Source organism: Monopterus albus, unplaced genomic scaffold (genome assembly GCF_001952655.1).
Source record: "Monopterus albus unplaced genomic scaffold, M_albus_1.0 scaffold168.1, whole genome shotgun sequence".
Lineage (NCBI taxonomy): Eukaryota > Metazoa > Chordata > Actinopteri > Synbranchiformes > Synbranchidae > Monopterus > Monopterus albus.
This window is the reverse complement of record NW_018128048.1, coordinates 439,686-452,767: the sequence shown is the minus strand read 5'-3', so window position 1 is coordinate 452,767 and position 13,082 is coordinate 439,686. Positions and strand designations below refer to the sequence as shown.

Sequence of the window (13,082 nt, the reverse complement as noted above, 5' to 3'; positions counted from 1 at the left end):
ACCTCATCTAACTCACTCCAGAATCTCTCCTTCTCTTCTAACTCACACCCTACTTGTGGAGCATAACCACTGACTACATTCAACATTACCCCTTCAATTTCCAACTTCAAACTGATCACCCTGTCTGACACTCTTTTCACCTCTAAAACATTCCTCACGAGCTCCTCCTTCAGGATCACTCCTACCCCATTTCTCTTCCTATCCACACCATAATAAAATAATTTGTATCCCCCTCCAATGATACGCGCTTTGCTACTCTTCCACCTGGTCTCCTGCACACACAGTATATCTACCTTCCTTCTCTCCATCATGTCCGCCAACTCTCTACCTTTCCCTGTCATTGTGCCAATGTTAAGAGTTCCTATTCTCAGACCTATACTCCTGCCTTTCCTCTTCTCTCTCTGTCTACGAACCCTTCTGCCTCCTCTCCTTCTTCGACTTCTTTGACCAACGGTAGTCCAATTTCCGCCAACACCCTGTAGGTCAACAGCGCTGGTTTAAATGTTTATATTTGCCAAGTTTTACATCAGATACCCTTCCTGACAGAACCCTCTCTATTTACCTGGGCTTGAGACCAGCACAGAAGTCACTGGCTTGAAACCCCTCTGGCTAGATTTCTTCAATAAATTTTAAATAAATGTCCATAATATCATATTATGGACACAGGCTTCATAAGATCAACATTTTTAAAATTAGCTTAAAAGGGTGCAATACAATGACTCATGAGAAAGGACTTCATATAACTAATTTACAAGGAAAGTATCTAGGCTGGTTGTTTTAGTTTGAATGATAATCATAATACTCAGATGCATGATTTGTCAACCCTAACCATACCCCAGCACATACACCCTACCGGTCAAAGGTTTGGACCCAATTTCCCATTGAATTGGATGGGAAAGTGTGCTCACACTTTTGACTGGCGGTTTACAGTCTGTGTTGACAAATGAAATGCAGCTAACTTCCACATAAAAACCACATTTGCAGTGTTTAAATTGTAATTTAGTGACTTTAAACCTAAACTCTTCTTACATCAACATTTAGGTTATCAGAATCTCAGGCTAATAATGTGAAGGTGTACATGCCTTTGATTTAGACATTCATCACATAAAACGTGTATCCTGCATGAGGCTTCTTATTCATGCATGTAACTCCGAGGCTGAATTACTAGAGTAGAGTGTGCTTGTAAAATCAGGATTAATCATCTCTGTTCAGTGCTTACTGAAGGTCTAAATCAAGCCCTTAATGTATTAAGTAATAAAATGTCTCCGTAGAATATAATTTGAGTTACTGAGGCATGTACGCAGTTTATCTTACTTTACTTCCATGGACTTTACCTAGACACCTGTAGCAACCCTATAAAGCTTATGTATAAAATGTATGCCTTCATGCATTTCCATTAATAATAAAGTCTTTATATAAGACTCTTGATACAGGTTAGGTCTCTCTATACCAGTTGCGCATATAGAAATACCACTGCTTACAGCAGTGAAATACCTTTTTCCCCAGCATATTATCACATTATATGCCTTTTTAAATTCTAAATATACTGGCTTTGAATTGGCATTTGGGCATTATATTATGTAGGATTGACATACGGCTAGTCTGGCATTAGCAGGCTGAATTTTAAACAAAACCTTTACAATTGTAGAAAAATGATACAATAGATCTATCATGCAAGATGAATCCAAGCCTTTGATTTTGCTCTTTAAGAGCTTACAACATTTCATTGTGCTATCTCTTCTGTTATTAATGACTCACACCATTCAGCCTGTTGGATTTAATTTCATTATTGAGCAGATTGTTCAGTGTTTCATTCCAAAGACAGGCTACAACACAGTGTACATCTTATCACATTTAATGGGCCTTACCTAGACACCTCGTCTCTGTACCGCTCCACAGGCCGTTAGCGCTGCACTCTCTGACATGTGACCCCACCAATGTGTAACCGTGGTTGCACATAAAGATTGCAGTTGCTCCAAAGGTGGTCAGTGTCCCCATTTTGGTCCCAAAAGGTGGAGAAGGCAGCTCACCACAAGAAATTACTAAATAATAAATAAGTAAGATCATGTCATGCCATCATATCATAATAAGATCATGCCATTACAAAAAAGATAGTGGACTTTTCTACCTTACTGGACAAAATGCTTTACAGTTGTTGCCATCCATTCACACAGTGATGGTGGCGGAGCCGCCATGCAAGGTGCTGGCCTCGAAACCAGGAGCATAAAACAATGCAAGGCCTGAATTTAAATGTGCACTAACTAAGATTTTATACAATGTATTATAAATCAAATGAAAACGGTACAGGATGTGGTGTTTATATGCTCCCGTAACATACTATCCCCCCTCCATGACAATCTAAAGTGCTTCTGTTGTTATCCCAGATTTTCTAAACTGTTTTCAACCACTCGTCTAATGCAAGATTGATTTCATTTTTTATTCTCTTGAGTGCATATTTCACTGTTATGTCAAATATTATGCAACACTATGAAATTCTGTAGCGTGTTGTGAAGTTTTCAAAGTTCCAATGTTTTCTTGCAACTTCCTCTTAAGAAATAAGCAGTAAAGGCACGTTGCAGAGTAAAACTAATTGAAAAACTTCAACTGGACTACTACAATTGCCAACATGTAGTGTACCCCACATTTAGGAAGCACAAGCTGCAGTTAAAAGTGTCTCAAGACAACATGCAGTGGCTAGATTCTAAGGCATTTGGAAATATATCCCAAATAACTAATTTAAAAAAAAAGTAGTAAGCAGAGGGGATGCGCACACTCCCATAGAAAGTAGTTCCTTCTCAAAGCAACCATTTCCTTCAATCAACCCTACTAGGCTGCCAGTATGAAACACAGCCATGGTTCCACTCAAAGTAAGTGCAAAACACATGTTTTCTTGGAAGAGAAGACATTACCTCTATCAGAATAATAACTTTCTACATTGCTTATACTGTGGTAGGTACAGTGTTTTGACTCCCAACTCATTCATGACAAATTGTGGCAGCAGTTGCAATGCTATCTTCTTCTTGCTGTGTGTGTGTGTGTGTGTGTGTGTGTGTGTTTGAGTGAGTGTATGAGGGTTCTTTTTTATTCCTTGGTTTAGATGTTTCCTGTCCCCTGCTATGAAAACTCATGACATGAGAAATTAAAAATGTCTGTTCACTATAGAATATGAAGGACTATGCAGCATTTGTATGTGAATACTGTATGAGGGCATGTGTATCAACTCTTTCTTATAAGAAAATCCTAGCTATGGCTCCACATGTATAGAAAAAAAATTGGATGGTCTCCGTGGGTGCGGGGGGGGGGGGTTATTACCTTGTTCTGAAGGGGTAATACAATTCTGAGAAAAATACAGGTGACAACAATGTTTGTGATCATAGTGTTCATTTGTGTATTAACTCCTACTCTTGCATGTAGCTGGATCATCAGACCCCTCCCAGGTCCCGTTGGCTAGGCAGCGAAGAGTCCGATGCCCCACACCCAAATAGTACCCTGTAGCGCATTCCAGCATCACCAGAGAACCAAACTCTTCCAGCCTACCAGAGAGCAGGTGGTAGGTCATGTGATCTGACAAAGTGCCCTCGATGCTGGGGCAGTGCACAGCTGGAAGATAAAATGTAATCAAATTAGACATAAATAAAATGTTCAAGGTTTTCAAGCTTCACTTGTGTCCTTAAACATTAGCTATTTAATGCCATATGGTTTCAGTTTACATACATGCCTACAGCATTAAATAACACAAGAGCCTCTATAACGTATAATTTATAAATTATGGAGTTTAAACATCTAAAATCATTTTGCTGATGTCACCTGAAAGCAAACCTTTGAAGACCAAAGTAAAATTCCACCCTGTAAGGATCTAATCCAGAATTTATTTGGCTCTATATAAAGCGACAGGTCTGAAAATAATACTCTTTTTTGTTGCTGTTGCTACTTTTTTATCTTATGGAATGCTTCACAAGTCTACTTCTTTGTACTGAACAGCAACTTTTACTGTATTTTTTTATTTTCATTTCCATGTAGGAATACACTGTGCAATTACAGACATTAAATTATAAAATTATTGCAAATGTCTAAAGTCTGCTTTATTAAAGGAATTTCACACACCATGAATTTATTCATTGGTTAATAAATTAACTAATAAATAATGCCCATCTTGCAAATCTCTAGAGTGCAAATGAACAGTGATTTGTGGACAAAATATGTTTTAAATATACTGTCCAGACTACTGTAACACACACTGACAGTAACAATGAAACTGTTTGACATTAAATAGATATTGAGCATATAAAATTTTTATGAGTCATCTTCTCTGAGTGTAACCTTTTACTCTTGAATATGGGGACAGACACAATCCACTTACTGGCTTTTTCCAGAGCTTTTAACTGCAGCTCCTGGTCTTCACCAGTGAGTTTAGTTGTCACAGCAAAATGACAATATGTGACCAAATGTTACCCCACTGACAGTAAAAGACTGATATTCGGTAAAAAGCTATGAAAGTAGGTAGTAACTAGACTTTGATTTAAGATATATTTTTAATTTTTTCATGCTCAACTGTACAATGGCATTTTAGTGTCACATTAAAGAATGCTGCTGGACAGAATTCACACTAATTAATAAAATTCTGAGATTAAATTCAAAATATTTCAAGAATAAAGTCTGGGTATTCTGAAAATAATGTCAGCCTCTCCAAAGAAGATAATGATAACAGTTTTAGTTTCTTTGTAATGTCAATCACAGTATCACACATCAGCCCACAGCTTGCAGTGAGAGGCAGCAGTGCACACACTGACGTTAGGCCACTGGTTGTCAATAATTCCTGTAACATGATAGTACATGACATCTGCAGGGTATTCTTTCATTTAGCATGGTTCACAAGCTGCTGCCATGTGTTATGTTTTGTGCCATTGTGTAATTATTGTGTGAGGATTAGGTGTAGGATCAACCGGCTGGAGCACACCTCCTCAAATTCTGTTGGGTTTTAATTAATTGACTTTCAGGTCCTACAAACATTATTAAACATGAGTTAAGAGTTCTTGCTCTTATTGTCTGAGCATGGTTTTTTTTCAGTAACCCAACATAATACCCTGATCTGGGAATATTCTGACTTTATTCTCAGAAAATTCTCACTTTAATCCCAGAATTTTATCCATTTATTATCTATACCGCTTATCCTGGAGAGGGTTGCAGGGAGCCTGGAAGCGATCCCAGCTGACATTGGGCGAGACCTGGACAGGTCGCCAGTTTATTACAGGGCTGACACTCAGAGACAAACAACCACACACACTCACACTCACTCCTGCAAGCAATTTAGAGTCACCAGTCAACTGAAGCTGCACGTCTTTGGACTGTGGGAGGAAGCCGGAGTACACGGAGAGAACCCACGCGGGCACAGGGAGAACATGTAGATTCCACACAGAAGGGCACCAGGTCGGATGGGGCTCAAACTATAGTTGCTTTCATCAACAAAGATTATGACTAAATATCGTCGTCAACGAACCTTTATCGCGTGACGAAAATGAGACGAGACGCAACGAAAATGCTGGTCGTGTGACGATGACTACAATTAAATGTATATGCAATATCGTTGATGAAATAAAACGAGACTAAATGTGGTTCACAAAATAAAAACTATGCCTCTTTATTTTCCTTGACCAAAACAAAATGAAATGTTATGTTATTTCATCTCGTTCAGTCGCGTTATTATTATTATTTTGCAGTATTTCTGTTTCCTGTGTCTCACTTCAGGGGCCGCAACAGGTCGCACTGTGCAGACGCAGGCAACATCACTTCCTTAAGCCCCACTCGCGGCATTATTTAGAAGACGACAACAAACAAAGTTAAGTCTGACACAGAGAAAGGGACCAATGGCCGACCAGCCGGGGTTCGTCTTTGGGAGAAAAAGAAGAAACGACATTTGGAAAAACTTTAATTACATAGAAGTGGAAAAGAATACGGAGCGTGTTGTGGGAAAAGATGGGGAGAAATGTGGCCACAAAATGTGTATGGGATGTATTCTTGATGGGATGTTTCCTCTAATACTACTAGGTACTTATACTATATTGACTGGGTTAAATAGAATTGCATTACTAAAAAGAGACTAAAATACAATTTTCATTGACTAAAACTAGACTAAATGTCATCAGTTTTCATTGACTAAAACTAGACTAGACTAAAAAGAGTATGAATGTGACTAAAAGTAATAAAAACTAAAATGACAGCTTCACACAAAGACTAGACTAAAACTAAAATTAAAACAGGCCACCAAAAACAACTCTAGCTCAAACCCAAGATCTTCTTGCTGAGGCGATAGCACTAACCACTGTGCCACCCCATGCTCCCCTCAGAATTTTATTTAAATTTTATATTTGACATTTTTTAGACTGGCACCGAAACACCATCACAAGACTGTTCTTACATTATAGTTTAAAAAATACTTACGTAGACATCTGGGAGGTGAGGCAGCATTACTCCAGGTGCCATCCTCCAAACACACTGCTGTCATGGGAACACCAGGATCAAGGTGGTAACCATGGTTACAATGGTAGGTGACCTGGCTACCAACAGTGTACCGGTAAGCATGGAAACTGCCGTTGCCTGGCGAATGAGGGATTCCACACGAGATAGCTGCCACATCACCAAGAGAGAAGTGTTGTCAAGGGAATTCCTCTCAAACCATACCTTTTCATGGTCAACTTTTATTCATCACTAATAAAATTTTACCTTGACAAAAAGGCGGTGGTGTATCCCACTGGAAAAGCCCATTGGTGTGGAACCTGCAGGTGGCGTTGCTTGATCCTACCAGGCGGTAACCACGATTACAAAAGAACTGAAGTCTGCTACCTGGACGGAGTTTGGTTCGGTTGACCACGCCCCCATTCATCAGAGGATCATTAATGCTGCAGTATGCAGCTGGAGATGTGGAGACAAAAAGGAAGACAGAGGAAGAAAAATATAAAAATAGCTTCTCTGGGTTCTCAGGAAATATGCTCGTGCTCCCATGACTATGTATTCTGGATTAAAGACATCAAATATCATCAGTTTTCATTAATGCATTACAGCTAGTAAAGGTGTTAGTCAGCTCCGGCTTCAGTAGGATACAGTAGCTTGCCAGCCCAGGGGGACAAGGCTCCAGCTTCTGCAGGGAAGGCCTGAAAGATGAGGCTTCAGGGCCTGCTGCACCTAGAGAAGGGTCACTAAACCCAACACCACCAATGCTCGTGACAATGAAACTCCATCAGATGCCATTTAGAGTTCAGATCCCCATTTAATTTAATTTCTTCCACCCCCTTATTCTTTAGGTCAAGGGAGCATAATACATACACATAATACATATATGTGTATTTTTTCTTTTGCTATTTCCTTCCACCTGTTAAATAAAGTACCTAATGTGTAGTTAAAGGTCTCTTTGCTTTCATTATAATTTGCATATGGGTTCCTTTAAACTGTCTGTAGCCTCTCCTCAGTGTTGCAAAAGTAGAGTTTGTGTGTGATTAAGGCAGGTCCATGGATAAAGGCTCTCTGAAATTAACATTTCCATAGCAACAAAGGTAGATCTGCAGCTAAAAATACTTCCCAGCAACCACAACGACTGTTACAATAAGTAAGAAGTTGTTTTTAACTAAAGTGGTTTGACTAGTATGTTTAGGCAGGGTGAGGACAGTAAAGGTGCTATGGGGAAGACTTTAGGAAGAAAAAAGCTGGATGAATTCCTCCGTGTCAGGCTAAAACCTTTATTAGAAACCTGCTCTGTTTATCCACAGGCAGGCTAATCTTAAGACTTTAGTGCAGAGGCTGTGCTGGACTCTTGCACAGGAGTGCCAGAGTAACATTAGTCAACATGTAACGATTCACAAACCTGTGAACAAGTTACAAACACAAACAGAATACTCCAGGCAAAAGAGCCTTTTCCTGAAATCTTCCTGAAGTGGAGTATAAAAGCACTACAGTCTGAACATCCAACAAAACATGCCACAGTGAACAATTTGGCTCTGCCTCCCCTGTCTGATGTAGTCATTGTTCCACCTGCTCTTGGCTCTTCTCCCTTTTTGACTTCACAGTGGTGGAATGACTTTTTCACTACAGTCAGGACAACAGAGCCAGTCTGTAATTTCCATTTTCATCTATAAACCTTTTTTTTCCAAGAAGCACGTTATGCCTCCCTCTCTCCAGTAAATCACATGGCCTCTCAGTTGCTCAGTCTATCTGCTCTAAAATCAATCTGTTCTATCTGCACCACTAATTTTATACCTTATCATAGCACGTCTCTCTAACATGGTCATTCTGTGGTCACTGAAATATTCAGTCAGTTGATGAAAGCCCAGTCCTTCAATTCCATACTACTGAAGGTTTATAATTCAAATAATGGGGCATGAACTCCTCAAGGATAAAACTGTATGTCAGGGCCTCCATTTCAAAGGATCAGGTGTTTAATATTAAATTGGAATGGCTATTTTATTGGGAGTGTGGGGCCTGAAATGACTTCCCTTCCAGTCTGCAGGGAAACAACCAGATTTGAGCTCCTACATAAAAAAAAATTAGATTAGAAACCTTAGAAAAAAAACCATGTTGGATTTTTCACATTTAATCCAACAGTCTTGCAGCAAATCCATTCACATGAAGGTGATACTGTGTTGATTCTTTCACTGTTTTGAAGATGTTTTGATTAAATTGCTCACATATTTTTGAAAATGTATTTTGCGTTGCTGTTGATTTGTACTGCGTTATTAACACGTGCTTTTATTATCCTGTCTGCCCCATTTATATCAGTGACACTAGGTGATATAACAAAAACAGCCCTCTGTATAAGGCAGCACTGTTCAACATAGATCTTCATACAGCTGAATCAACGCCTCTTTAAAACAGCTTCAACAAAAACTGAGCATCATCACCTTCATGGAGGAAGATTTGCTGTAGGACTGTTGGATTAGACTGCATTCATTTTAGCTAGGGGTAATAAACTGTCAACTGAGTGCATCTGTTGTGTCTTCTCTGGTTAGACTACACTGACTGGCCCCACTGGCTTTAGAATGAAAGTTCATATCGAATGCCATGGCCTGTTCAATGATCCAGCCATCATCTGTGCTTATCTAGCCATGCTATTTGTACATATTGTCAACGGTTATATAAGAAACTTTTCCACACTGCTCTTTGACCTTTGAGTGGTCCTTGAAGCTTTCCTTCACCCTGAGGAAAAAGCAAACAGTCGACACCTTGACCTGGGTGAATGCCACGGCCTGCTCTGCTACCAACACTGTGTATCTAGCTCCACTAGTCTTGCTGATAAATAACTTCCATGGTACTGACATAATTTGCTATAAAATGAAATTAATACAAAAGTGCCAGCTAAATGCTTTCTTTTGTAATGATAGACTACTTTCACATTTGTGTTGTTGCAATCCTGGTAACCTCTAACAATGATGTACCCCTAATATAGGCTACTGACAACTTCATTGTTATGTTGTTGTTTTTTTTATTTAGGTTTAATTTAAGACCAATACTTTACTTTAATGCCAAGTATTATCAAAAATATAAGGAATTTGATTCCAGCCCAATGGCCCCTGATGTGCACAGCAGTAAAAACAAAACAAATACCAAAATATATAAAAGTTAAAAAGCTTTAGCTACTTGAATGCAGCTTGAATACCAAACCTTAAATGTGACTTTGAAGAAAATGTTGTTTTCTTTTTACATATGATGTAAAAATATGTTGGCATAAATATCATTGATTGTACCAATGCTGATCCCTTCTAAAAACGTACTAACTCCTATACTTATTTACTGCCTGACCAATTCTCCAAATGACATGCATTCAAGCAGCTAAAGCAAGGAAAAAAAAACCAAAGAAACAAAAACAGAGCCAGAAAGAGAGACAGAAGTACAGTTCCATAGTGAATCACCATGAGGTGTGTACACAGGCTATCGCTGCTTTTAGAAAGGTCAGTGGATAAAGAAACATGATACAGCTATAAACACAAATAAATTTGTCCTATACTTTTGACAGCCCTCATAGACAATATATATAAGACATTGCTAATAAGTCAAAAATCCATGTTATGAGCAATTTATATAGTTTGTACACTGTAATAAATGTGTGTGCTTCACTATAAAGAACACCAGTGAAACATGTATAGTGAGTGAAACATCCATCCATCCAATATCTATACCGCTTAACAGGGTCACGGGGGGACTGGAGCCAATCCCGGTTGACATTGGGGGAGAGACGAGGTCCACCCTGTACAGGTCACGAGTCTGTCACAGGGCTGACATGTAGACAAACAACCACACACACTCACATCACACCTATGGGAAATTTAGAGTGGCCAATCAACCTAAGCTGCATGTCTTTGGACTGTGGGAGGAAGCCGGAGTACCTGGAGAGAACCCATGCAGGCAAAGGGAGAACATGCAGACTCCACATAGAAAGGCCCCGGGCTGGCCCAAGCTTGAACCTTCTTGCTGTAAGGTGACAGTGCTAACCACAGTGCCGCTGTGCCACTGAGTGAAACATCGCTACTATAAATTTCATCTCTGTATAGCTGCCAATGTCAGGGCAATGCGACACTACAGGGAAAACAGAATACTATTACTTCAGGCCATTGTGCTGATATAGCCCAGAAACTAAAATATATCACACATTTCTTTCACTATAGAGAGTCAGAAGACTGACCATGGGGCCTACTCCTCTCAAGCCCAAAGAAGATCAGTGCCACTGTAAATTGTATTTTCTATGACTGAGATTGGTCGTGAGCGTCAACAAATCCTTCACACGTTAAAACTAATGATCAAGGGGGAGGTGAAAACCTCACAACCTGAACAAAACACCACAGCTCTGGCAAAAACCTGCAGAGACAGTACACTTGACCTGAAACAAACAGTTAAATTAACAAACTGGACTTACTAATTCCCTTTACGCTATTTTGTCTGATACATTAAAAAATTTTAAACGATACCAGCTCGGGTACTTTCACCCTTGATGCATAAATTCATTTTCATTCATGCTGTGCAGATTGATCCCCAGCTTCTCCAGTCCACATGTCAAAGTGTCCTTGGGCAAGACACCAAACCCCATGTTGCTCCTGGTGATGTCACTGGTGTGTGAATGTGTCAATGCCTGTGTGATTGAATGGATGAATGGGGAAATAATAAAGCAGCATACAAGTACAAATCCATTTACCGCTTTACAAATATATGTGTGAAAGGCTGAGATAAAGCAGAGGAGATGGCTGATAGTTTTTTTTTCACATGGTAGGACACTCATTTCCTCAAAAACTGGTTTTATTCTACTAATGGCAACATGGTCACTGGCTGGTTATAGACAGAGTAACAGGGAAAAAACAATGTACCTGAGTATCGTATCTTGAATCCTCTCTTGTTGGTTGCATGGTCAGTGGACCATCGTAGATAGAGCTGGTTTGTTTTAGATGTGAAGTTCAACTGAGATGAGTGGTTTCCACTTAGAGCAACAAGCAAAGGGCTTTGTCCCGAGGGGCCTGGAAAAACAGAGGAATGACACTTCTGAAGTGTTGTGTCTATGTTTGTATGTATAGGGTATGTAATTTTGCTTAGGGGTCTGTCTTGGGGGTAAGGTAGGTCATGACAGGGATTCGATAAGAAGATTAGATAAATATTACTTCTTTTATCTGAGTGTATGAGTAAATTCACAATTTCCAATATTCTTACAAGATTAAAAAATTTCCTCCAAATAGCTGATACAAACATTTACAAATGGAATAAACTGTAAGTTCTTAATACAGTGCGTCATCACCAACACATCCACTCACAAGTCCACCTTTAAAGCCTTTGATTTTTTTTAAACTCACACACTTGTAAAGTATTCTAACTAACTGACACAGTCATGATCACCAGCTAGATCAGGTTACACTAAGAGGATAGGATTTTGCAGAAGCAGTAAGCAACTATGAATCAAATTACAAGCAGGAAACTTGTGGTGATGCTGAAGTCATCATTTTCTGTAATAACCCAAAAGCCTGTGGAAAATCCCATATGTTTTTAGTCGAGGGAACCAGGGTGATGCTAACTTCCAGGCTGGCCTATAAAAACATGTCATCCCTACAGATTTATATATACAATGCAAATGAATATACATAAAATAATAGGAAAAAGAACAATTATAAGGATACTCATTCACATAATCCCCCGTCCCCATGCCTTATCCTAACACTTAATCCTTACCCTATTCTTAAACCAAGTCGTTTCTCTAAAATGAAATTATTTATGTTTTGGTGACTTGCTTTTTGTAAGGATGCCACACACACACAATCTGCCCTTTACTGTTTAGTAAAGATTTACTGTTAAACAACTCCTATGGGGAATTAAGTGTAGTGCATCTTATTAACTGTTGTACTTTCCATAGACCCACATAAATTAAAGCTGCATGTGATTGTGTTCACATAACTGTGTCTGGGTGCAGGTATAGCAAAAATATAACAAAAACGTTATATACCATCAAAGATCTCCAGTTCATCAAACTGTTTCTCACTGTGGAACATCTCAACGTAGATACTGATGGTGTAACCTGGGAAACAACACAAAATCATTTACAACCACAACCAAACAGCTGCTATTTGCTATGCAAAGTGTATAACATACACACAAATACAAGGATGCACAAGAAATGACCACAGCCTTTCAAGAATCACTTTGACTACACACTCTGCATTTCACATACGAACACATACTATGTGGAGTCACTTTACACACAGTCTATGGTAGACACAGTTTCTCAATCTGTACAGCATACAAACAAACACAAATGTAAATGTACATAAATGATTATTTGCTTCCCTCTTACATAACATACAAAGAGAAGTCCAGACATGTTTTGTTTGTCGCCTCTACGCACACTGTACCTGGAAGCATACGTAGAAGCCAGGAGCACGTCTGACTGTTGGGGTAGTTGCTAGGAAACCCGGGACTTAGTATGACTCCTGATGACGAAGTTCGCTCCTCATTGGCTGGGCACTGGGCTGGACGAGCAACAGAAAAACGGCTAGTCAAATTTATCCAAACAGTGAAAACTGGGAGGTTTTATTGTTGCATTTCCAAATTTTAACAACACTCTT

General features: G+C 39.2%; 1 protein-coding gene across 1 annotated transcript in view; it reads right to left on the bottom strand.

Moving 5' to 3' along the window:
• The window catches only part of LOC109969021 (CUB and sushi domain-containing protein 1), a 404,580-nt gene that overhangs the window by 39,505 nt on the left and 351,993 nt on the right, over positions 1-13,082 (bottom strand). Inside the window, 7 exon segments of the mRNA XM_020615656.1 lie at positions 1,869-2,042; positions 3,403-3,600; positions 6,439-6,624; positions 6,721-6,909; positions 11,343-11,489; positions 12,464-12,535; positions 12,870-12,986. Of these exon segments, the coding sequence (XP_020471312.1) occupies positions 1,869-2,042; positions 3,403-3,600; positions 6,439-6,624; positions 6,721-6,909; positions 11,343-11,489; positions 12,464-12,535; positions 12,870-12,986 (1,083 nt within the window).